Source organism: Saccostrea cucullata, unplaced genomic scaffold, assembly GCF_032062105.1.
Source record: "Saccostrea cucullata isolate Sc308-1 unplaced genomic scaffold, CSIRO_AGI_Scuc_v1 ctg1175, whole genome shotgun sequence".
NCBI classification, from domain to species: domain Eukaryota; kingdom Metazoa; phylum Mollusca; class Bivalvia; order Ostreida; family Ostreidae; genus Saccostrea; species Saccostrea cuccullata.
The window spans coordinates 106301-131236 of record NW_026920785.1 but is presented as its reverse complement, the minus strand read 5'-3'; the positions used below and the strand labels follow the sequence as shown (position 1 = coordinate 131236).

General features: G+C 30.9%; 2 protein-coding genes across 4 annotated transcripts; one reads left to right on the top strand and one right to left on the bottom strand.

Moving 5' to 3' along the window:
- On the bottom strand, positions 1-10432 carry LOC134257804 (short-chain collagen C4-like). Its single transcript, XM_062740408.1, has 5 exons — positions 10385-10432; positions 4438-4629; positions 2086-2232; positions 1905-1973; positions 1-636 (listed from the first exon to the last, which is right to left on the bottom strand). Exons 2-5 carry the CDS (start codon positions 4532-4534, stop codon positions 170-172), a joined length of 780 nt encoding a protein of 259 aa, XP_062596392.1. The 5' UTR covers positions 4535-4629; positions 10385-10432; the 3' UTR covers positions 1-169.
- A 10350-nt stretch (positions 10433-20782) lies between these two features.
- On the top strand, positions 20783-23513 carry LOC134257779 (CD209 antigen-like protein C). 3 transcript variants are annotated; one of them, XM_062740381.1, is made up of 4 exons: positions 20783-21045; positions 21680-21774; positions 22932-23055; positions 23157-23513. In XM_062740381.1, exons 1-4 carry the CDS (start codon positions 20859-20861, stop codon positions 23378-23380), a joined length of 630 nt encoding a protein of 209 aa, XP_062596365.1. In that variant the 5' UTR covers positions 20783-20858; the 3' UTR covers positions 23381-23513. The 3 variants fall into 3 exon arrangements, 2 of the variants coding, with proteins under 2 accessions (XP_062596365.1, XP_062596359.1); XM_062740375.1 differs by having other exon boundaries at positions 22932-23064; XR_009990001.1 differs by lacking the exon at positions 21680-21774 and having other exon boundaries at positions 22932-23064.
- Positions 23514-24936: the final 1423 nt, after the last annotated feature.

Below are 24936 nucleotides of genomic sequence, written 5' to 3'. Positions count from 1 at the left end.
TTTCCAATTAGCTTTGGCTTCGTTAATGAACACTAAAATGAATCTAAATCTAGAAAGACAAAGGGGGGGATGAAATAAATTAGAGTTCAATGGAAACTGCAGAAGAAAGACTTGTTCTACAGTCACAAACTTGAATAGCCAAATTGAAGGCTTACAACGATGTTTGTTATCATTGTGAGCAGACAACACATGTAATTGGTTTGTTGTTAATATACGGAGGACATTTCAAACTTCCACATTTGGCCACCACATCGTAAAACAGGAAACCATTAGCATTTCCTGAACCTCCTTTAATCTGCTCGGGGCTCTCGTCTACGCACGTGTAGAATCCCCGTGATCTGTCACCAGAGTGAGTTTCTGATGATAGATATCCGTGATATTCTTCTGTCCATCCCTTAAGACACTTATTTCTTCCGGGAATCATGAGTACGTGTGTACTTATTTTTAGTTGACAGACTGCGCAGGGGACGTCCGTGTCATCAAAGTTTGGTCCCCAAAAGTTGGTTTCGTACTCAGCACCATGCAATCTGGCAGAATGTGGGGATTTTGTTCGGTATCCCCACAAAACATCATATGTGAGACACAATGGGTTAGCGGCCCCTCCCTTTGAATTGTAAAATGTTCCACCAGCTTGACCTATGTTAGTATAACAACAGTAAACAATAAAGCTCTAATTATTACTTGAATTGTTTTGTTTAAACGATCGATATAGAAATACTGTGTAGAAAATTCTACAGTTTTTCCATTATCTGTTAAATGATAGTCGGCACATCCATACGATATATATATATATATATATATATATATATATATATATATATATATATATATATATATATATATATATATATATATATATATATATATATATATATATATATATATATATATATATAATTATTATTATTATAACAGTAACTTGATTCGAAGGGTCGTATCACGTCTCGTTGACAGGCGCGGATCATCAGATCTAACGAGACGCGAAGCGTCGAGTTTGATCTGATGATCCGCGCCTGTCAACGAGACGTGATACGGCTCTTCGGATCAAGTTTCTGTTATAATGATAAATTTATTATATACCCCCTTATAAGTAGCAAAATATAGCAATAGAAAACTTAAGAGATCAATTGCATAACATTTATCCATAAAACAAAGCATAATAACAAGGGACTTTTTTAACGCGCAAGAAAAATAACGTCATATTTCTGCGTACTACGTCATCAGTTTCAGAGAGTGGTGATATGGATTCAGAAAACAACATGTTGGTGATCCGGAAAATCGGATCACGACGTCACGTGATAGCGTAAATTCAACAGTAAAATTGAGTGATACACATTAGGTATATAATAAATTTACTTAGAAAATTATTTCAGCATTTCATTTACTATTTTAAATATTTAGTTACAAAAAATTCTTTCAGCGAATAGATGAAATTCACACGAAATATATGCAGGTAGTATGAAATCCTAAATGATTGTATTAGCATTTAAATACCCATGAATCTCATGATTTATTAATGAAATCATACATGGAATTTATCTTAGTGAGAATATTTTGTCAATCTATTTGCAAGAGTTGTAATAATTTAAAAGCAACTCAGAAGATGTTAAAGTAATGGAATATGGAGACATAAAATCCATTTGACTTGAATTGCTTTAAAATCAAAATGTTTTGAACAATCACTGATATAGTATGACTTGTTTTTAACATAGATGTTTTTTGTACATTTACATACATGTATAATAATATTATATATTATAAATAAACGAATGTGCGACAAGTACGTGATCATTGGCAAAGTAATAAAAACATATTTAACTGGGTGGCAGTCATGAATTAAGATAGTTCCAATTTTTAGGACAATATCATGTAAAATGACCCAGTTTTAAATAAATTTTTCTTACCAACATAAAGTAATTTTGATCCATTGTTGCAAGTACTTCTACCCCATCTCACATAAGTCGGAGTTCCGCCTAAAATATATGTATATATATGTTGTGGTTCCGAAATTAAAACATTTCTTTCTTGCCTAAAAAGTCAAAACACAAGGAAAAAAGAACCTGAGGACTATCCTCATGTGTGTACCTTCTATTTTGTTCCGCCATAAGTCCGTATTTTCTTTTCTATATAATTTGAGCTTTCTCTCCAGTGATTTCAATTTATTTAACGCATCTGCTAATCTCTGGGCATGGACTTCAGTAGTTTCGTTTATTATAGACTGGACATACAACTCTGCAAAATATGTTGTGTAAAATGTTATTCTGATTTTGTATTCGTTGGTTTGATGATCATTGTTGATTTAAACTAAGCAGGCAATTTTCAGCCACAATTCGGTGAAGATTTGTGAAGTGTTAGGTGTTAAATGATCAATGGAAACTTCTATGTATCTCTCAAATGTTTTCCAACAATTTGTTTTTGTAATATATGATAATATTATATATAGCTCATGATGCTGATCATGATGATATGAATAATTGTTTTATGTAATTATTAGGAATGGCAGTTTGTAATGTAACCTAGTAACCGATTGCTCTTTGGAAAGATAGCAAAATCGGTTAGTCGGAAAAAATAAAATAAATGTAAAACTGAACACAATTTTCGTAAAATTCATTTAAAAAAAGAAATCTCTGGACAAAGGTTGATAATTTAGCATTTAAAGGATCTATTAAATCTGATTTGGAAGGTAATAATGGCTCTTTGAATGGAGGCCGTGGGGGTAATTGGTCAGTTTGTGTTGAGGTAATTATCATTGATAACAACGTGTCGTTAACCCGACTTTCCTTAATTTTTTAATGATAATAATTATTCATTCTAAGCACCATTTCAGTGTATTTGTCGTTTTCAGTTATATCAATCCAAATAAATTATTAAACAAACACTGTAATTAGGGCAACGGTCTAAATGATTTTTGATTATTGTGAGAATGGAAAATGAAATTGTTTGATACCTGCATTGAAAATGTCAATGAATTAATAGTCTGGTTACATGTCCACAAGAAAAAATTACATGTTGTTGAAAGGTGTGTTCCCCGAATGGCTACTCGGAAAAAACAACAAGTAATTATCACACTCAATTAAGGGGCCATCTAAGGGGTACGGGTAGACTTACATGTGTTTACCTGGATAACCAATATTATATAAATCATATACATTCATTCAATTTTATTTTAACTAGGAGTGTTTTTTTCAGGAAATTTTTAATTAAGATTTTTTTTTTAATTTTTAGGAAATATACTTAATAAAAAGATTATAAATAAATAAAATAGATAAAATTAAGATTTTAGATTTTAGAGAAATAAAATTTTTATTGAACCTTTAATTATTTTTTTTTCAAGCTATTCAATAGTATTGATTGAGGATTTACTTATTATCCCCTTTTTGTGCTACATTTTCAAACTCTTTTAAATAAATCGATACAACTGATTTTTTTTTTCGTAAAATTATAGATATTTATGTATGATGAATAAAGTGTTTCTATAAAGTTCTGTTTTATCTAATTCATTTATTTATTTATCATTTTTAATTATCAATACATTTTTTTAAATCATCATTATAAAAAAGTTTATCTTTCAATTTTTATAATAAATATACAGACTCTGCATCTGAACTTCTTCACCGTGGATAGTGATCCCGTAGTTGTGATGAAACATATGGAGATAAAAAAAATCGTAGATATTGTAAATATGTGTTAAATGAAAGTGAAACAGTGCTATTTAATATATACTGTGAAAATCAGTGCTACTAAACAATAGAACTTCAAGATAATTTATAGTTTTAACATGTTTTGTGTTTGTAGAATTATTTATTTAAAATATTATGTCTACAAAATTTTATTTCATACTAGTGCTAAAAAAGAATGAATTAAAAATATTTAAATTCTGGTAGATTATTCATACAGGTAAGTCTACATGTACCCCTAAGAGGGCCCCTTAATTGAGTATGATAATTACTTGTTGTTTTTTCCGAGTAGCCATTCCGGGAATAAACCTGTTGAAAGAATCAAGGCAAAGAATTTTAATTAATAGAAATAAAGTTTAACTTCTAATGTCTTACTTGTAATCGTCTTTTTCTGTCTTTATGTGTATACAGATAGAGCTACTTATAAAAAGAATGTCATGAAAAGTTAACGTTTATTTTGATACGTTAACCGGGAAACCGGTCGGAATCTTTTACGGTTACATGTAACCGATTAGCAATTCGATTGCCATCCCTAAAAAGTTTATTTCTTTACTAAAGTCAATAATAGTAACTAGTAATTATTATTGTTGAATATTATAAAAAAAAAATACGTTTTACTTAGATGGATGTATAAAATAAAATTAATTTATCTGCCAGTAGGTGTGATATTTACATGAATGTATATCTCTCCAAAAACTGAAGAGATTAAAAAGGTGTCCGGTGCATGGGAAAACATACCTATTAATGTACAGTCACTTACTTGATACTGGAACGTTTTTGTTTTTATTATCCTGAGTGATGGCCTTCCATTCCTCGGCCTCTTTGGTTAAATCTTTTAATGTCTTCTCTTGTGACATTCGGATCAAAGTTTCTTGATTAAGTAACAGTCTGACAGTGTCTAGTTCTTGCTTTACATCAGAATACTTATAATTCGAGAATGTCGCTCTGCTTTCTATAGAAAATTCACAAATGATATTGTAAAGAGAGATCTACAAAATAGTATTTAATAAGAAACTTTCCTCTGTAACTTCATTTAAATGAATTTCTAGACAATTACAAATATGTTTACTGTACGTGTTCATCAACTGACGTATTCGTAACTTGGTATAAAATAATTGGCGTAATCATGAATAAGCACACATACATATTTTTGCCATATATTGTATTTAAAAATGATTTTTATACAAAATTTTATTCACATAATGTGAATGGAATCGTGCAGCAGACAAAGCCTATTCTAGCCCTCCCCTTACAAGGTCAAAATGAACACACAATATATACATTGTACATAGTAACAAAGAAACAGGAACAAAGAGAGAAGAGAAATATAATTACAATGAAGTACCGGTTAGAAAGTGTTGGCATAAGTAACATCAAATAAACCGTCTGGTTGCTGCGATGAAAGCATGTATTGCTTCAAATTTTTGAATTCCTTTCAACTACAAATATGAATATCGTACGATGGTTGTTCAATAAATAATGTCCTGAACTGTATGACATTCATTACAGATATCATATGTCATAATGCTTGACTTTTTTGCATTATTGAATCTTTCATAAATTTATGACAATTTATGTGACCACTTTTCATCACATAGTTTCATTGTAAGAAGCTGGAAAACAAGCGTTATTCGAGACACTGCATTAAAAAAAGAATAGTGAAGAATGACTAAACTAGAGCGAAATTAAACGCTTTATGAAATCTGCTGTAAAACTCGTTAAGAATCCCAAAGAAATGTTCTCTGAAACATGTAAGATTTACAATGTCTGTTTTATAGATAAAATAGCAGTTGGATTTCAATTATAAAAATTATATACTGGGCATCAAAAATGGTACTGTCCATGCCAACAAAAATTATATCAATTAATGTACTGTTTGCCTAATTTCAACAAATAATCACTGGTGATGTATGATTAACATTAAGACACATAGCAAATTTGATAAACATTATTTTGGGAGTATATCACACTGTTCCAGAGAAACGGTTGAGAGTGAAAACCCTTAGTACTCAAAAGTAACAATAAGTTTTGAAAAAATGAGTGAAAACGACAGTGTGTAAGAATATCTTAACAATTATTTAAAAATATTAGTAACTGTTATACACGTTTGTTTGAAGTTCCAATAAATAGTAAAACTTGAATCTCTTGCTTAAAACCCTCAAAACAAAATTTATAATAAGATATACTTGAAAAAACCGCAAAAGATCGGAGAAGAGCAAAGAACTGCAAGAGCACAAGGACAGATTTATATGCAGTTTTCTTAATTTTTAATGGTCTTGTTGTTCAAATTCGTATTCATGGAGGCAGTCTATTTTCTGGAAGAGCCTAGAAAGCAGATTTTTTTTCTTTTAAAATCGAAAGGTTAATGAGAGGAAGGAACCAGAATCAGGAACCCACAATAAATTTCTCATGACAATGTCAAAATCCGCACACCCTGAAGAGTAAGAGTTTTTTTGGGGATAAAAGAAAGCTATATTTTTTTTATATTAATAAAATTCATCAGATATTTCGACTTTTGACTAGGAGAAACACCTTAATTCCAGAATGATGAAACGAGTGCAGGACATTACAAGATCCTTCATTTTCCAGTATAATAATGTTCATACCCAAAATGAATTCAAAAAACAATCAGAAATTGGATAAAAAAATATTACGAATACGTGTTTAAATTAAAAGAGAATGTTATGCCAATTCATTTAGAGTAAATAATTGAAAAGCGTCCTTTGTTTGTATGCGAGCTATGAGGACATTATTTATTGAACAGCTCGCGTACGAGTTCATAAACTGACGTATTCGTAATTTAGCACAGTCACTAAGCATTGAAGGGTTGACGTAATCATGAATTAGCACTGCGCATATTTATGTCATATATTGTATTTATAAATGAGTTTTGACGGTATCCATGAATTAGTGCCTAGTCCGCTAAAATATGACGCTAGTCTTTTTAGGTACACATGGAGTTTATTTAGAGAAGTCGGATTCTACAATTCGGCAAAGATGTTTCAATCCAGAATATTTTGCTATGTGTTGAAAACTTATACACATTGTTGGCAACAAAAGCCAAATGATGAGATGGGATCATCCTAAGTAAAATATTTAAAAATTTTAGAAAGCAATTTACTGCATTACATATTTTGAATCACACCCTTTAATTAGTTTGAACACATTTCATAATGTTTGTAAATGGTAAAGAAGAAAAACCATCAGAAGTGGAATCAGATTCCATGGAGGAGTGAACATTCCCAAGCAAAGCTTGTCAAACCGGCCATGTGAATTAATTATGATCAGAATATCCTGGAAAAAATTTGTTCTCATATTCGTGCAAAAATAATGGAATATCAATTGGTATAAACGCAATACAGTATTCGACACAATGATAAATTGTATTTGCCGACAAGGTCATTGTTTCGAACATAGATGTTAGAAAATGATGACTTTAAACAGACTGCTGATATCCTTAATTTATGACATTGTAAGTCATTAATTTAATCTCGTTTTAGGTATTATACATGTATTATGCATAGCAAGCTATCGCGTATCTAATCAACTGAGAGATATAAACTCCATATACAGATGGTGAAAGTATATTGCTTTATAAGTAAACAAAGTTGACGTTTGTAAAGTTGTTTGTGTAAAAGGAGGTTTTGAAGAAAATTTGTATTTTTTCTTAAATCATGTTCAACAAGTTTAAAAAAATATCTATTCTTGTACATTTAAAAGGTCTTTCTACATGCTCTGAATTCGTATTATTTTTTTAATATAGATAAATACAGTTAAATATCAGAAAGGACCGAAAGTTGAATATATAAATTAGTTAAAGACATGGCATATTATTGGCGCAAGCAATCATGAGCAAATGGTCCTTAAAAGTATTTAAAATTAGTTGATGAGTACCGTTATGTGCAATATTATATTTAGTAATTGCTATAATTAAAGCCTAGTTATTATCTTGGATAATGAAAAATGAACTATAAACCTGTTGAGAAGTAAAACTAAAATACATTTCATTTAAAAGAACTAACTTTACAAGGAGGTTAAATGTATGAAATATAATAAAGATAGAAAGGAAAAAAAAAGTTGTCCTTATTTTAAAGACAGATGATACAAACATTTTTTTTTTATTTGGAAGAGACTTAATACCGTGTCACAAGTTTAGAAAAGTGGATAATTCTTAGAAATTTTTTCTCTTAAGAACTGGAAAATGAGAAAGATTGGGAAAATATTATTTATTTAGCAATATTTAAAAAAAAACAATTTTACAAAAATCACACTCAGTAAAGGCTTACAGGTGAAAACAAATTTCAGAATATGTTACCTTAGAGCTAAAAATGAAATATAAAATATACCAAGCCAGGTGAACTTTTTAGGAAAACCAAAATGACAAAAATTCAGCAGTATAATATAGGCTGCTTTTTACCATTTTGCTTTTCCTGATAAGATCACCTTACTTGGTATACTTTTCTAAAGTTAATGTTACTCTTTAAGCACCAAGGTTACATATTCTAAGAATTGTTTTCATCTGTAAATCTTTATTGATTGTGTTTTGTCAATATTTGTATTTTTTTTATATTAGTAACTAAAATTTTCCAATTCAATTTCATTTTCTAGTACTTAGGAGAAAAAAATCTTAGAATTATCAACTTTTCTATGCTTGTGACATGATATTACGTCTCCTCCAAAGATAAAAATTGTATCATCTGTCCTTAAGTAAGACTAATTTTCTACAATTTTTTTAACAGATAAATTCTCAATTTTACATTAAAAGGCTACGCCGGTATGTTAAGGCAGCACATGGACTAGAATTCGGCGAATGAAGACTTTGTTTTATTATTATGTAACACTAATAAATCGGAAAAGTCAAGCATAAAACTTTTGTTATAATTATGCATACTATAGACTTCAATGGGACTTATACTACATAAAGCACTTCACTACGACGTCATCACGTGACATCTATAATAAGGAAATATGCCTTAATGAAAAAGTGAAAAGTTCAACACTAATAATTAATTTCAATTTGTAATAATAATTATGTAAAACAACTCTGTACCATGAAAAGTGCTGCTAGAATCCTACTGTCCTATCACAGAAATAATTATTGAACACTTTCTGACGAAACCTTCCCAAAATTTTTACATTTTGTTCATAACATCGAAAAAAATGAATTAATTCCCGTAAACCATACGATTCTAGCAGCACTTTCCAAAAACAATAGAATAAGAACTTTAGATAGAAACAAAAATTAAGTTTCAAAGTGTGCGGCGTAGTGTTGAACTTTTGTATCTTATTTGTTACGAACGACAGAGGAAAGGCTAATAGGCAAGTAAACACCCCCCCCCCCCCGCTTTAATTTCACGAAGAAATTGTTCAAGTATATTACCATACCTTATTCATAAGCTTTATTCCCACATGAATCACACATGATTTTCATTCTAAATGCTTTTAAACTCCGATTTCTTGTGTTTGTTTACATGAATTCTCGTTACGTTTCACTTTCACTCTACTACTGCATGATCAACAGTTATGAAGTCATGGGTTTGGTATTTAACCCCTGTGATAACTACGACGAAATTCTGTTTGTATTATGCCTCTGCATATTTTGATTAATTTTTACGACCTCAAATCAATCTTAGATATCGATTATAAGAAATTGTTATCTCTAAACTTCACGTCATATAGTTTACTATGACGTCATATCATATAGGCAAGTAGAATATTTGGTTGTAACCTTAACCTACCTGCGTAATAAAGTACTCAATAAAGTAAGATAAAATATTGATTCAACGTATGTGCATCTCTTAGCAAGAAAAAGGATCAGAAAACACAAATCAATGTAGATTAACATATGAACCTTACAAATATATGATAGATCAACTATTTTTGAACGATCAACTACCTTTAACAGAAGGATCTCGTCTTAATCCAGAAGAGTCTGCTTGTAAGGGGAGAATATGACAAAAAACGAAAAATATCAACATCGACATTCTATTCAATATCTTCTACCGTTTGCAAAAGTTGTGGAAAATCTTGCGTTTCACACACTGTTGGGGGTATTTAAATGACTCGTCCTGTCATGCAAATTTGTAATTAACTTGCAATCAATCATTTTATTTTGCCGTTGGTGACGAATGTTTTTGACTTTTTATTTTTCTTTTAAATGTCATATTTTTGTACTTAATTTTATTTACGAATTTAGTAAGAGCATAGATTAAACATATTAAGATAACGAATAACATTCAGGATCTCAAGTCCAATTAACAAAAAAAAAAATAAGAGCCGAGCCAACATGGAGTGGGTTCAGGTGCCATGAAGGAGTAAGCATCCCCTACCGACTGGTCACACTTGCCATGTGTTCCTTGTCATTGTAACGACTAAAGTCAAATTATTTTTAAAGGTTCTTTTATTTTAATTAGATATCAAATTGGCAATGAGTTAACAAACAAATAAATATATACACACATTACCAACAGAGCACACAAACAACAATAAAAGAATTAATCGGTATATGAATTGAAATTCAACTGAACACAAACAATCAAAATATGGCGATGCCACAACCGGTCACTCATACATGTAATATTTTACACTGCGTGTATGTTCTCTACATTGAAATAAACAAGATACTGGTATTTATTACATTAACGATAAGGATATAATATTTAGTATAATTCAAATTTAATAAAACACAAGATTAACAATATTCTTACCGTAACACGTATCACTCTCAATCTCTATCTTGAACACGTTCAGTTCATAACAAGGGAATCAGTACAGTGAGTATAAAGAGATTACTCGACGAACCAGTTTAATAAATCTTAGAGATTTACTCAACAAAATAATAATTTTATAAATTCAAATCACTGCACTGAAAATTAATTAAAAATAGATAACAAATAAATTAATATTCAAATAGAGTTTTTAATAATTAAATCACTGACAAAAGTTAAATACCTGGCGCAAGGACAGAAACTCTATTAATAGACTAATAGACTATCGGTAAATAAGATATGGTGCGCGTTTCGCATTCTCTCAATATACTCGGGAAATAACGGAAATATCTGTCGATAATTCATTGTATAAATATTATACTAACAATTAATATAAAAAGAACGTCAGCCTGCATTTGTCTCAATGATAAATTATTTTTGCTGTATCGATATCATTATCTCCTGAAATTTGAGATTTGATAACCCTCTTTACAAGTGAAGATGAAAACGTTATTGTTCATTTAATTTTATTTCATTTAAAACAATTCATTTTTTTTTTTATAAATAACCATTAATAATAAAATTTAATGGGATATGAAGTACAAAACATTTTACCATGTCAAAGATTTTAATAAATAAAAAACACAATTTTACATTTTATTTTGATACTTTGAAAATTGTCCTCTATGATGCAGAGATACAGAAGCACATACGAATTTATTTTTGAAGATAAAGACGTTGTTGTAACTATTAATTGAAGATTTACAGGCACATCTATGTGCAGAGCATAGACAGTAAATGAAATGAAGAATATTCTCTCCAGTCCGGGGATGATATTTGTTAGAAACAAAATTGCGTTTTAAGGGAAATTTTCCCGATCTTTGTACATAAAGTTGATAGCGGATCATTGCATTCACATGATTCTCTCTTGTCGATTTATCATAATTATTTTAAATGCAATTTAAATTTTATTTATTAAAGATCTTAATATATAAAAACAAAAAAAACTAAATTTTATTGTGTTATACGAGTCGGCAGCTATGGTTTACAGAACAGTGGAGCAGCCGGCAAATATGCATACCCCTAACATCAACAGTATGTTGTGCCTCCCTGTCGGGAAAAGTAGCACGAGGGGTTGACCTCAGTCGTCCAACAAATTAAAGTCACCCGCCTGGCGCAGTGGTAAGAGTGTCTGCTCAAGAGTTGCAAAGTTAGGAGTTAATCACCTGTTCGAATCCCACTGTGGGACGTGGAGATCAGTCCTCTGGATGCGACCGTATAAACTGAGATCCCGTGTTGCAGTAGGTGCTGACACGAGAGAGATTTCTCCCTGCTCAATTGTCCTAAGTGCCAAGCTTAGGGAAAAATTGAAGCTCTTCACCGGCAAGTGGTCGCGTCTTCATATTAATGAAAAATTCTAAATACCATCATTCAATCAATCAGCACAACTTATCTTTAATTATATTATTTTGCCTTAGATTTACATTGTACATCTTGTATAATTGTTAAGTCAGAGTCCGAAACTTTCTATTATAATGGTATCAAGGACTGGGATTCACTTCCAGATGAGATAAAATCCATAAAAAACAAAGCTTTTTTTCAAAAAAGAATTTTAAAAAACCCACCTTTTATTCAAAATGCGTTCAATATCTGAAAATGAGTTTTTATTCTATAAGCTTCTTAAAATTTGTATATTGTCTTATTTGTTTATGTTTTGTCTGTTCTTATTTATATCATAGCATTTAGTGCTAAGTATGTTAATTACTATTGCAATCTATAAGGACCCCATTTAAAATAAGCACATTATTGCTTTCATGGGTCATCGTCAGGTAAATGGCTATACCTTAGATCATTCCAAAGGTCATACTAAGCAGGAAAAGCGCGAAATCCTAGTCAAAAATTGGTTTCCTTCAAGGGCAGCGCTACTTTCTGAAAAAAAGGAGAGAACCCACAGCAGAAATTTAGAATTTTAATACTATTTCCTTAACTTTCTATGAATTATGTACGAGGGCCGTTCAAAATTTACGCGGACTTGTGACACAGAAAAAATATTTGACGACCTAACTGGGCAAAATGTCCCACAAAATATAAAAGTATCATTACTTATATGATCTTCAAAATTTCATATCAAAATGTTGTAAATTTGTATCAATTTTGAGTGATTTTTCAGGACATATCATTAAGTCACGGAGCAGCAAAATTGTAAATTCTTTAAAGAATGTTACTCGTCAGGAGAATCCTCAATTGCTTTGGAAAACTGTGCCATTTTCAAAAAGCCATGAATATCTTCAAATTTAAAATCTCAACATTAACAACATTAAAACATAAACTTTATTTTATATATATTTAAGACAATTTCCATAAACATTCAGTTGATATACTTTTATGATATCATAAAGTAGATACCATATCTAGATCTTATTTTCCCGAAGTATTGTTTTCATGCGCCACTGGTGAAATTGACCGGTACAGAAGTTAAGGGGTTAAAATTCTTACAGTCTCCGTGAATTTCAATGTGTTTTCCCTTACGTTGCATGCAGATATATCTGCTTGTAGGAAAAACAGGATGATGATCAGACATAGCTACATGTACTCGTATTTATGAGTGGTGGGTTTCCCCAATACAGTAAAAGTTGGTTGTTGTGGAAATGATTAAAAGAGAGCATGGGGTGTTAGTAATTCTAGAAGATTAACTGTTAGTTAGTTGAGTTGGTTCAAATTCTTCTAGTGCAGATGTCCAGGATAGATAGGGGTGTCTTTAAGCAAATCAACATTATTATCAAAGTCACCTTTTAGTATGGCTTCTTGGTTCTCCCAGCAGGAAGTTCTAATTTAAGGTAGGACAAAACACCCGTGGATTCTATTTTAACCCACTACTTAAAAAGTAATAGAGAAAAAAAGAATAATATTACTATATTGACAACAATGAATGATCCCTGAAAGAAAAATAATAAGTTTTTGCATATTTGCGTTATATTTTGTGACAAAAATCAGAGAAACCTATATATTGGTCACTTGAGAGCTTACATTTTGGAATGTGTTTACGCTATCTAAGTGCAATAAACAAGTTTTTAACAGTCTGTTATAAAATGCAGTGCAACTTTTGTTCCATTAATAATAAAGGGGTGATATTTTGACACATATATAAGGAGTCTCAATTCTTTATGTACTATTTGACCTATCTATTTGATCCTACCTTAAGAGAGTTTGGTAAGTTAATCATTCATATGCAGGTTATCCAAACTCATAAATCATTTGAACTACTGCATAGAATTTAATTTGTAATCAAGATCAAAAGCAAATACACTTAAGCTTAGATGGTTAGCTCAGATAAAACAAGGGGCCACATTAAAACACGTCTTATCTCTTCGAAATTTTATCTCATTGAGGAAGAATCACGCATTCTGGTGAACTGTACTTTGTTTTCAGCAGAGTCAATGTAACTTCTTTCGTTTAAGGAACGAATTAGGCCTAAATCAATTTTTACTTGGAACATGTAATATTCATGATTCCGGGCATTTATGTGGAGTTAAGGACATATGATTCAAACATTTAAAAAAAAAAAGATTTAATGTCATGTCACAAATATAGAAATGTGGATGTTTCTTAGAATTTTTTCTCCAAAGAACTGGAATATGAAAAAGACTTGGAAAATATTAATAATATTTCAATGAAAAAACAAATACAGACAAATCACATTCAGTTAGGTTTACAGGTGGAAACAAATTTCAGAATATGTTAACATGGTGCTAAAAGTGTAATATAGACTAAAGAAAAATATACCAAGCCAGGTGAATTTTATTAGGAAAAGCTAAATGGTAAAAATCAGCCTATGTGATATTGCTTATTTTTTGTCATTTTGATCTTCCTCTTAAAATTCACCTGGCTTGGTATTTTTTTTTAAGTTTATATTACACTTTTAGTGCCAAGATAACATATTCTAAAATTCGTTTTCACCTGTAAACCCTTACTGAATGTGATTTCTATTTTTGTTTTTTTTTTTTATTGAAATACAACTAATATTTTAAAAGTCTATTTCATTTTCCAGTTTTTTGGACAAAACATTCTAAGAACCATCCACTTTTTTAAACTTGTGACATGATATTAAATCCTTTTAAAAGAAAACATTTGGTTGTATCATCTGTCCTTCAAGCCAATTTAGGACAACACGTACAGCTGGTAATACTTCAATTCATTTTTTAGAATTCTAAAATTTTACTTACATACTTAATTAAATATTTACATATTGCTATTTAAATAAAATGTGTTGTTAATACTTTTAAGCTGCTTGTCGTTGCTAATCATTAAACGTGTTTTGCTCTTTATTATTACTGATTTGGTGACAAATGCGTTTTAAGGGAAAATTAAAAGATACAGAAAACATATAGATTCGACAAGTGCATTATTTCCCTTATGACGTACATGTTACAAGTATATTTAGAGGACTCGGGCTACATCTTAGACCAAACGGACTCATAAGATTCGGTCAACATTGCATGCTATAAAAAAGTAAAGTATTATTGTCTAATTCTTCTTGCACATTAATAAAGTAATTTGAGGTACATCTTTGTTTATTTTCCTCGATATGGAGAAAGCACTCCTTTAAAATGTACTTTTATGATAATCAAAAACTGTAGAATCAGATCAAATTATCTTTTAAATATATATTTACTCTTCTTTCAAACTTTTTAATTATTTTTAGATACTTTATCGGAGTCTCTCTTTTTATGCATTAGAAAGATTTCATACTTGATAAGACTGTCTCAAAAATTTTTTTTTCTCCTTTCGATAAAACCATCCATTCCATTTTGTTTTTCTCTCATATATTGAGTGGCAGTTATACACATTATCAGATTTGAAATTTACTTTTTTTAAGTAGTTGTTTTTCCGCGTAACGCTCTTAATCTCATCCTGTTATCCCTTGTTGTTTTTCTTTTTTAGGATTTCAAGCATCAGACACTTAAGATAAAATGATACATGTGATACTCTCATCTTCTAATTTTCCATATACGTATATTTTGCCAAAAGATAAATATCTTGGCAGTCAACAAATATCAGATTAACAAAATGTTCTGTATACTTCTCAAGTCAAACTTGTTTATATTACAAGCTAAGGAGCTCTCTTTCTCTCTCTCTCTCTCTCTCTCTCTCTCTCTCTCTCTCTAATAATTCAAAATTTATTTTCTCATGTTACACAATATCTGTTTCTGCAGATTGTAACTCTCTTGTCAGATAAAATTGCGATGAATGATCACAAATGCTACAATGCGATCCACAGGAAAAAGTACCTAGTATTTTGTGCACGCCTCTAGATTTATTTCAACTCTTAAAATATATGTATGAAAAATATTGCTGTCACAACACTGCTATACAACTATGATAACTAAATATAATATTTATATCCTAATATACCGGTCAAGGTAGCCTGGTGGTAGAGCGTTTGATTCGTGATTGGGAGGCCCGGGTTCGATTCTCGTTCGCGGCACCTAAGGCGTAATCATAGGAAGTGACTGTTCCTTCAAAAAGCGCTCAGCACTAGAAGTGAAAGTCACGGATCTTTTGGATATGACCTTAAAAACGTAGGTCCCGTGTCACGGTAGGCGCTGACACGTTTAAAGTCCTTCACTGCTCAATGGCCCTGAATGCCGAGTAAAGGTCAAAATTTGAAACCTTTCACCAGCATACGGTAACGTCTCCATATGAGTGAAAATTCTCGAGAGGGAGGTTTAACAATATACCCTTATATATTTTCGTTTTTGACTAAAAATATTCTTGAATGGGGCTTAAAACAACATACAATTAATCAATCAATCGAAAGAAATTGATGATTTTTATGCAAAGGTCCGAGGATTCTAGAATTCTTCTCATTATATTCACAATAGCTTATCTCTTTTGATTGATGAATGGTTGTGCCCTGAAATGGTGCAATAAGGTATGGAATGCATTCATGTCACCTAAAAAGTGAAAAGCCCTGAACTCCTTTTGCCTTTCACCTTATAGCCTCGTCTTTTTTTTTTAATTGACTGGTGTGTCTTGTAGATGTACAAAATTTTTACGGTATTCTTACTTTCATCCTAAGAGTTAAATTGGGAAAAATGACCATTTTTATGCAAAAGCCCCTTGCTCCTGTTATTCATCTTACATTTTACACAGTAACCTATTTGTTATCATTTTTTGAGGTATGTCTGGTAGTGTCTTTGTAAATGTATACTAAGGTTTTTGAATTTTCATTTTCTCCCTAGGGGTGAAGTGGGGGTTGAAAATAACAATTTTTAAAACACCATATCATACTGGTTCCCAGAATTCCTGTTACATTTCACCTAGTACATAATGTAGCCTATATACTAAATTATTTTTTCTCCCCTCGTTAACATCATCCATTCCATTTTTTGCTTCTCTCATATATTGAGTGGCAGTTATACACATTATCAGATTTGGAATTTACTTATTTAATTTTTTTTTTTTTTTTTTTTTGTTTTTTGTTTTTTTTTTTTGTTTGTTTTTTGTTTTTTGTACCGCTCTTAATCTCATCCTTTTATTCCTTGTTGTTTTTTCTTAGGATTTCAAGCATCAGACACTTAAGATAAAATGATACATGTGATTCTCTTATCTCCTAATTTTCAATATACGTATATTTTGCCAAAAGATAAATATCTTGGCAGTCAACAAATGTCAAATTTACAAAATGTTCTGTATACTTGTTAATATTACAAGCTAAGGAGCTCTCTCTCTCTTTCTCTCTCTCTCTCTCTCTCTCTCTCTCTCTCTCTCTCTCTCTCTCTCTCTCTCTCTCTCTCTCTCTCTCTCTAACAATTCAAATTTTATTTTCTCATGTTACACAATAGCTGTATCTGCATATTGTAGCTCTATTGGCAGATAAAATTGCAATGAATGATCACAAATGCTACAATGCGAATAAAAGTACCTAGGAAATATTGCACGCCTCTCGATTTATTTCAACTCTTAAAACATAAGTATAAAAAATATTGCTGTCACAACACTGCTATAAACCTATGATAACTAAATTAATATTAACACCGTTAAATACCGGTCACAGTAGCCTAGTGGAAGAGCGTTCGCTTCGTGATCGAGAGGCCCGGGTTCGATTCTCTTTCGCGGCGCCGCGTCTTACCTAAGACGTAATCATAGGTAGTGAATGTTCTTTCTCCAAGCGTTCGGATCTAGAAGTGAAAGTCACGGGTCTTTTGGATATGACCTTAAAAACGTAGGTCCCGTGTCCCGGTAGGCGCTGACACGATAAAAGTCCTTCACTGCTCAATGGCCCTGAATGCCGAGCATAGGTCAAAATTAGAAACCTTTTACCGGTATACGGTGTCGTCTCCATATAAATGAAAAATTCACGAGTGAGGTGAAACAATATACCCTTATATTTTCGTTTTTGATTAAAAATATTCTTGAATGGTACTTAAAACAACATACAATTAATAAATCAATCGAAAGAAATTAACGATTTTTATGCAAAGGTCATGGGATTCTAGATTTCTTCTCACTTAATTCACAATAGCTTATCACTTTTGACTGATGGTTGGTTGTGTCCTGAAATAGTTCAATAAGGTATGGAATGAATTCATGACACCCAAAAAATTACTGCTAATCTCTTTTCATTCGTGAGAACATTATTTTCGCGTAATTATGCGAGACGGTATGCTCGCGAAAATTTCATTCTCGCGAATAATAGAATTTCTTAAGATTATATAGAGCAATGACTACAATTCTTGAATATTTTGTCTCGCTAGAAAGAGTCAATGACTATCTCGCGAAAATAAGGTGTCGCGAATAATAAGTGATCTACAGTAAATAGGGGTCGAAAAACAATGTTATTTTGAATGCAAAAAGCTCCTGGTTACATTGTACTTAGTGCAGTAAGGATCCGGAAATTTGATTTTGCTCCGGGGGGGGGGGTCAAATGGGGGTCGGAAAATGACATTTTTATTTTTATCTTCTCTGAAATCCTTTTGCCGTTTACAAAGTAGCTTCATCGTATTTTTGAATTGGTTGGTGTGTCTTGTAGATGTACAAAAAAAATTCTGAATTTTTATTTTCAACCTGAGTGTAAAGTTTAGGAAAATGACTTTTTTTATGCAAAAGCCCCTTCTCCTGAAATTCATCTTATATTTTACACAGTGACTTAATTCTTATCATCTTTTTTGATGTGGCGGGTAGTGTCCTGTAAATGTACACTAAGGTTTTTGAATTTTTATTTTCTCCCTAGTGGTCAAATGTGGGTAGAATTTGACAATTTTTAAAATACCATATCATACTGGTTCCAGAATTCCTGTTACATTTCACCAAGTGCTTAATGTAGCCTAATCATCTTTTTCAAGATGATTGGTTGTACCCATAGGTGTGTAATAAGGTTTTCTTATTTCCCTTATTATAGGTTTTCAATGTGACATTTGTAACAAAAAAAGGATGTCTGGATGTGTCCTTTTGTAATATTAAGAAGATCAAAACATTATTGTAAACTTATTTTTCTTAATCTATTTGGAGTTCTGCCGTTTTAGCTTTAGTATGAATTACACAGTATAAAATGTTATAAGTTTGAATAATTAAACTGGGAATATGTCCATAGGAAATGAAATCCCCACCGAATATACATTATATAAGTAATGTGACAAAAAAGTTTGTATAAGTATATGAAGTTTGGTGAGAATATATCTTTTTTATATATTATACAATTATGGACTCTTTCGCCTCGGTCAATATGAATATATTTTTCTGGTGAATAAAAAACCATATCCAACACCAAAAGAGTCCATAATTGTTTTATTATATAGTCGAGATTTGAATAGATAAGACATTGAAGGCTGTATGACGACACCAGTTTCATTTGCAAACTTCCATTGTTGAAAATAAAAAAAAACAACAACTCAAGATTACTGTTTGTAACCTCCGTGTTTTCCTCTCCGAGTTTCGCTATCTGTAAGACGTCCAGATGTTAAAAAATAATCCTGAAATAGGCTTGAATAATTGTATTTCTGCTCAGAGACGTAGCTCGCTGCTGCCGTTGCAACCATTGCATGTTTACAACGTTGTTCGATGTTTTGATTGTGACGTCACAATGCCGTTGCACGCGCATTAACCCTCCGGTGAATACGGTCTAAAATCCGGTGAATATGTAGTGTTATGATTATAAAGGGACTATAAATAGACTATATAATTTTTTTTTTTATTTTGAAATTGACTGAAATATTTGATATGGATGATAAATCATCACCAAATTTTGTATAAGCTTACTTAAACATATATAAATATCAAATATATCTGCTTTTACATTACAGAATATTTACCTTCACTTGTACTTATCGACTATCATAGCTACTGTCAACTTCCTGAAATAATATCCAGTTAGACAAAGAATGAATTCATTCCCACTAATATACATGAATATGTGTGTACACGATAAGCATTCGAATAATGATAATTGTAAAACTAGTAATAGTAGGTCGACGCAAGTAAATTGTCTTTATGATTGATTTTTGATGTTTTAAGCCTTGCAGTCGGCAATATTTAAGCCATGACGGTAGAAATATCCTAAAAGTTGTACACATAGATGTATTGTACATGTTCTTCTTGTTATCAATGCAAATAAAGTTTTAAATAACTTAACTATCGTTTCCTAAAACAGACGTATTGTGGGGAGAGGGTTGCTAAAATCGATTGAATGTGGGTTTTCGATAGAGTTTTTGCCTATCCAAATAATATGAATAAGTTTGCATAACTTGATTTTTTTTTTCGTCAATAAAAAAATGCGTAGCACTAAACTAATATTACTTGTTGCTTAGAAAATAAATCTAAAAATTGATTAAATAATGGGCCAAAAATTAACATCCTACCTTTAATCAAAGCATAATTTACATGACGAATTAGTTCCGTGATTTCAAACTGGTCATAGGTCACATGTGCACCTGAGTAATTTATGCTCGATTTGATAAATATATGTGCAGTGTAAATACTAGAATATTTTGGCTTTTATTTTCTTGGTTACCCAAATATATAAAAGAGTGTGTATCTAGACTGGCAAACACCTTAGTGCAGGTATTGCTGTCTTACTATGACAGCATCTGTTATATTTTTGTTTTTATTTAGTTATAAGCACTCATCAGACGCTTTTGATCAAGATAACGTCCAATAATTAATACTTTATGATTATGATTTTTAAAACGTGTTCTAAATGTTTTAATTAATGCTAAAAATCTGTTTGTTTGAGTCCAATGTTAAATGGGTTTTGGTAAAAATAAAGAATTTTTTTAAATAGAAAAAAGGAAGAATTTTTCTGTTATAGATAATAATCATTAAAAAATACTTTCCATCATACAATTTAAGTGGTTCACGTGGTACTTGCACTTATATATATATATATTTCATTACAATACACATCAAACCTGAACTAAACTGCGAATAAGCATAATCGTAAAAAATTGCAATCGGCTCTTTATCTTATATTATTCGCATGTATATCAAAATGCTCTCTTTACTCTTCAGTCTCCTTGTAACGCTGTATTCTACAAAGTCGCAGACTTTATATTCGAGTGCAATGGATAATTGTCCCAGTGAATTATTCACGATGGAGGCCATTCAATCAAACATAGAAACACAAATCAAAAAGATATTAAAAAGAGAAATGTCCAGCAGCAAAGGTAAAGTACAAATGTTTAGTATTGTCTAAGAAAAAATACATATAATTATTGATTTAATATATCATCAGGAAGGACAGTAATTGTAAGTAAGAATTTCAATTGATTTTTAATGAATTAGGGAAATCAAATTCTCCAAAAACATCTTTAGAAGAATAAAATAGTAGAATTGTGGATATGCTCTCAGTGAAGCCTTGAAGTCAAAATTGTCTTCGTTATTACATTAAAACTTTTCTATGCTGCGTTTCATTTTGTTTCTGATCGAAAGTTTTACAAATTTGAACAAAGGAAGTCACAGTTAAATTAAATATTGTAAACACGAATTGAAACATTTTACTATGGAATCACCGGGAGTTTGAACGTCATTGTTAAATATTTTCAGTATCAAATTTCTTGACTGAGCTAGGTACATCTACCATTGGCGCATCCCTACACATGTACCAATGAAATGAAGAATTTAAATATTTGTAAAACATATCTTACTTTTTATTCATTTTATTTTTTTAAACGTATATGCAAATTTTCACCGATAGACGTTCATAAGAAAGAATAATATACACAATATCTTAATAATTTCTGAACAGCCCTTGTAGATTGTATCAAGACACATCTTATCTTTTTTTTCTCTAACATATAGATATGTGCACAAAGTCGTGTCCATTCAATTGGACACCATTTAGATCTTCTTGCTACTATATCAGAGAACAGGAGAAGTCGTGGGACAATGCAGCTGTAAGCATCTTCTCTTTTAATTATTAGTGATTAAATGTCAAGACTATTTGAAATCGGTTGTCAGTAATTCAATTTTTCTATAGTCATGATGACTACATTTAACTTTTAAACAAATATATACTATTATTTAGTATTATTTTCACTACTATGTTCTATGCAAATTATAACGTTAAGGTGAAATATTTCTCTGATAAGAGAGATAACTTTCTGAAGAGAAATTTGATAAGAGAGGTAACTCTCCGAAGACATTTTCCACGAAGATCAATGAATTGTCCTGTCAGATTATACAGATTTCATTTATCAGGACCACTTTATAGTCCAACTCAATGGAATCTGTCCTATAGTACAGATTTTGATTTTTAGTTTCTATAACCAATATTTTATGAACTATGCATAATAGTTTACTTTAAACATTTATACTTAGTATCTTTAAACGGTGTAAATTTAGATATTTCTATCTCTTAACGTATAATTCATTTAAATATTTCCGATACAGAATTGTTTATATACATGTAATTGATATTTTGTTTCATAGAAAATATTTTCAAAAAGCGATAATGGAGAAATAACTCTTGTTTATTGATGCATAATAATTTTACAAGCACAGAAGGCATTCTGATATTCTGATTTAAAAAGCAACTTCAGTATGTTTCTAATGGGAATTAGATAGGTATGAGAGTAATTATTTTTTTTTATATCTTATATTTTTAATTTTATTGTGAGATAAAAAAAAAAAATAACTGATCTTTCTATTTACTATATCAAATTTCTTCACATCATGATTTGACTTATTATGTGCTCTTAAATACTGAAACTGATGAGCAATTTGGTTCATGTGAATAATTATTATTTTTCTTTATATCTCATATTTCCAATTTTATTGTGAGATAAAAAAAATAACTGATCTTTCTAATTACTATATCAAATTTCTTCACATCATGATTTGACTTATTATTCTTATACCTCGTCAACACATAAGGGTCATGGTGGGGTGACCGATTGACAGGGGAAGCTTATCTCTCATGTCCACCGGATGCCATCTCTTGGATTTTCTGGGGTCCGTGTCTTATACCCTCATGACAGATTTTTATTGTTTGCTGTTTTAGATCATTTTTATTATATTTCGTGATCGTTTATTTACTACATGAAAATTGTAGATGGAGTGTCAATACTATGGTGCAAAACTCGTCGAGATAGAAACAAAGGACGAAAACGATTTTCTGAAACAAAGACTCAGCATTTATGATGAATATCTTCTGAAACAAAACTCCAGCGACTACAGTAAATATAGTATGTCAATAAATGTACATATCTTCTGTAGGAATTATATTATTTCTTTATTTTCAAACATAATGTAATATTTAATCTTCAATCCCTGATAGAGAAATTTTGGATCGGTGGAACAGATAAAATTATAGAAGGAAAGTTTGTCTGGGCCTCTACCGGGAGTTCATTGACGTTCAAGGACTGGGACAGGTTGGAACCTAATGATCAAGAAGGCATTGAAGACTGCATGGAAATCTCAAGATTTCCAAGAAGAATCAGGTTATGGAATGACGCTAACTGCGCTTTGAAGTTTTACTTTATATGTGAAAAATCTTGTTAAACTCCGAATATTAAGAAAACTGTCATTTTCATGTAGCGTCAAAAATTACATAATATTTGAACAATTGAACTTTTCAACTAAGTTCTACGCTATTTTATTTTTTATGTATATATATTTCATTTTTATTTCTAAATACAAAAATATTACCTTAAGACCATGTAGAACAATTGAATAAATGTATTCAGAAATATTTGATGCAACATTTTCAAAAAAGCCTTTAATGTACAAGAGAGTTCAAATTTTTCAGAATGGAGGCATAGAAAAAGGTAAAGATTTAACATTATTAAAAATGTTATAGTGAAGGATATGAGAAATACGACCAGTATTCAATATCTAAGTCCATCAAACAATACAAAATAGGAGCAGAGCAAACACGGACCTCCAAAATATCAGAGGTGAGGTCAGGTACCATGGAGGATTGAGCATCCCCTGCTAACCTGTCACACCCGTTGTGTGCTCCTTGTCATGATCGGGAAATAGCGAAAAAACCGTCGTCAATTCAGTGTACAAATAATGGACTAACAATTTGTATGAAAAAAATCAGTCAGCATTTTACTCAATAATAAAATGTATTTGCTGACAATGTCATTGTATCAACCAAAGAGCTTACAAAATGATGACTTTAAGCGACTTCTAATATTCTGGTTTCTTCAACTTTAGTCAATAATTTAGCTCGTTTTAAAAATTGTTCATACTAAGAGCATGCTCTTGTGTATCGAATGAACAGAGATATAAACGGCAGTTGAAGGTGATGATGGTATATTGCTGCATAATTTAGGGAAGTTAATGACAGAAAAGTTAAAGTCATCACGTTTATGATAAAGCTTGGTTGTTATATCTGGAATGTAGTCGACAGTGCATCTTATATTTGTAAATCCCATATTAAGCAATATATAAGATGAGTGCTTTGAGTGATACATTCTTTTCAGTTGCGCTTAGAGCTAAATCCAATCATTACTGTAAACAGAGAAATATTCGCCCCCGTTTTATTTTCGCCCCTTTCGCCCTTACATCGTTTGGGCGAATTTAAAAAGGGACGAATTCAAAATATACAGCGTATGTTCTTAACCGAAACTGTGATTGGGCGAATTTAAAACAGCGCAAAATTGGTTGCAAGTGTGAACAGGCGAAAATAACCCTGTATACAGTATATGTTTCCATTTGATATCTATTTTCAAGTACAAACATAATATTTTCTATATTTCAATATCATATCTACATTTAAAAATGAGATATATAGAATATATGTGAATGCAACTCTTTAAGGTCAAAACACTTTTGAAATAAATATTTGACATCCAAAAATCCCGTTAATTCATATATTATATGTATTTGGGATACTCTGCATTAAATATGGAATTTTTACCTCATTCTGGAAGTTTTATGAGATTTTATCGTAAATTTAACAGTCATGGAGTATCCAAACAAATAAGGCCTTGAGAGTGACTTCAAAGAGGGAGGGGGGTTCTTTTCCAAAATTCTATAAAGAATTGTACCTGAAAAGACTGATATAGATATGGGAAATGTATCAAATGGATACTGAGAAATAATATGTA

Coding starts and splice junctions, on each gene's coding strand:
- LOC134257804 (XM_062740408.1), bottom strand. CDS start 4,534: ATGTCACAAGAGAAGACATTAAAAGATTTAACCAAAGAGGCCGAGGAA. Junction 2,233..4,437: donor CAAAAACGTTCCAGTATCAA/GTAAGTGACTGT, acceptor CATATTTTGCAG/AGTTGTATGTCCAGTCTATA. Junction 1,974..2,085: donor ATGGCGGAACAAAATAGAAG/GTACACACATGA, acceptor CATATATTTTAG/GCGGAACTCCGACTTATGTG.
- LOC134257779 (XM_062740375.1), top strand. CDS start 20,859: ATGTATATCAAAATGCTCTCTTTACTCTTCAGTCTCCTTGTAACGCTG. Junction 21,046..21,679: donor AGAAATGTCCAGCAGCAAAG/GTAAAGTACAAA, acceptor TCTAACATATAG/ATATGTGCACAAAGTCGTGT. Junction 23,065..23,156: donor CAGCGACTACAGTAAATATA/GTATGTCAATAA, acceptor AATCCCTGATAG/AGAAATTTTGGATCGGTGGA.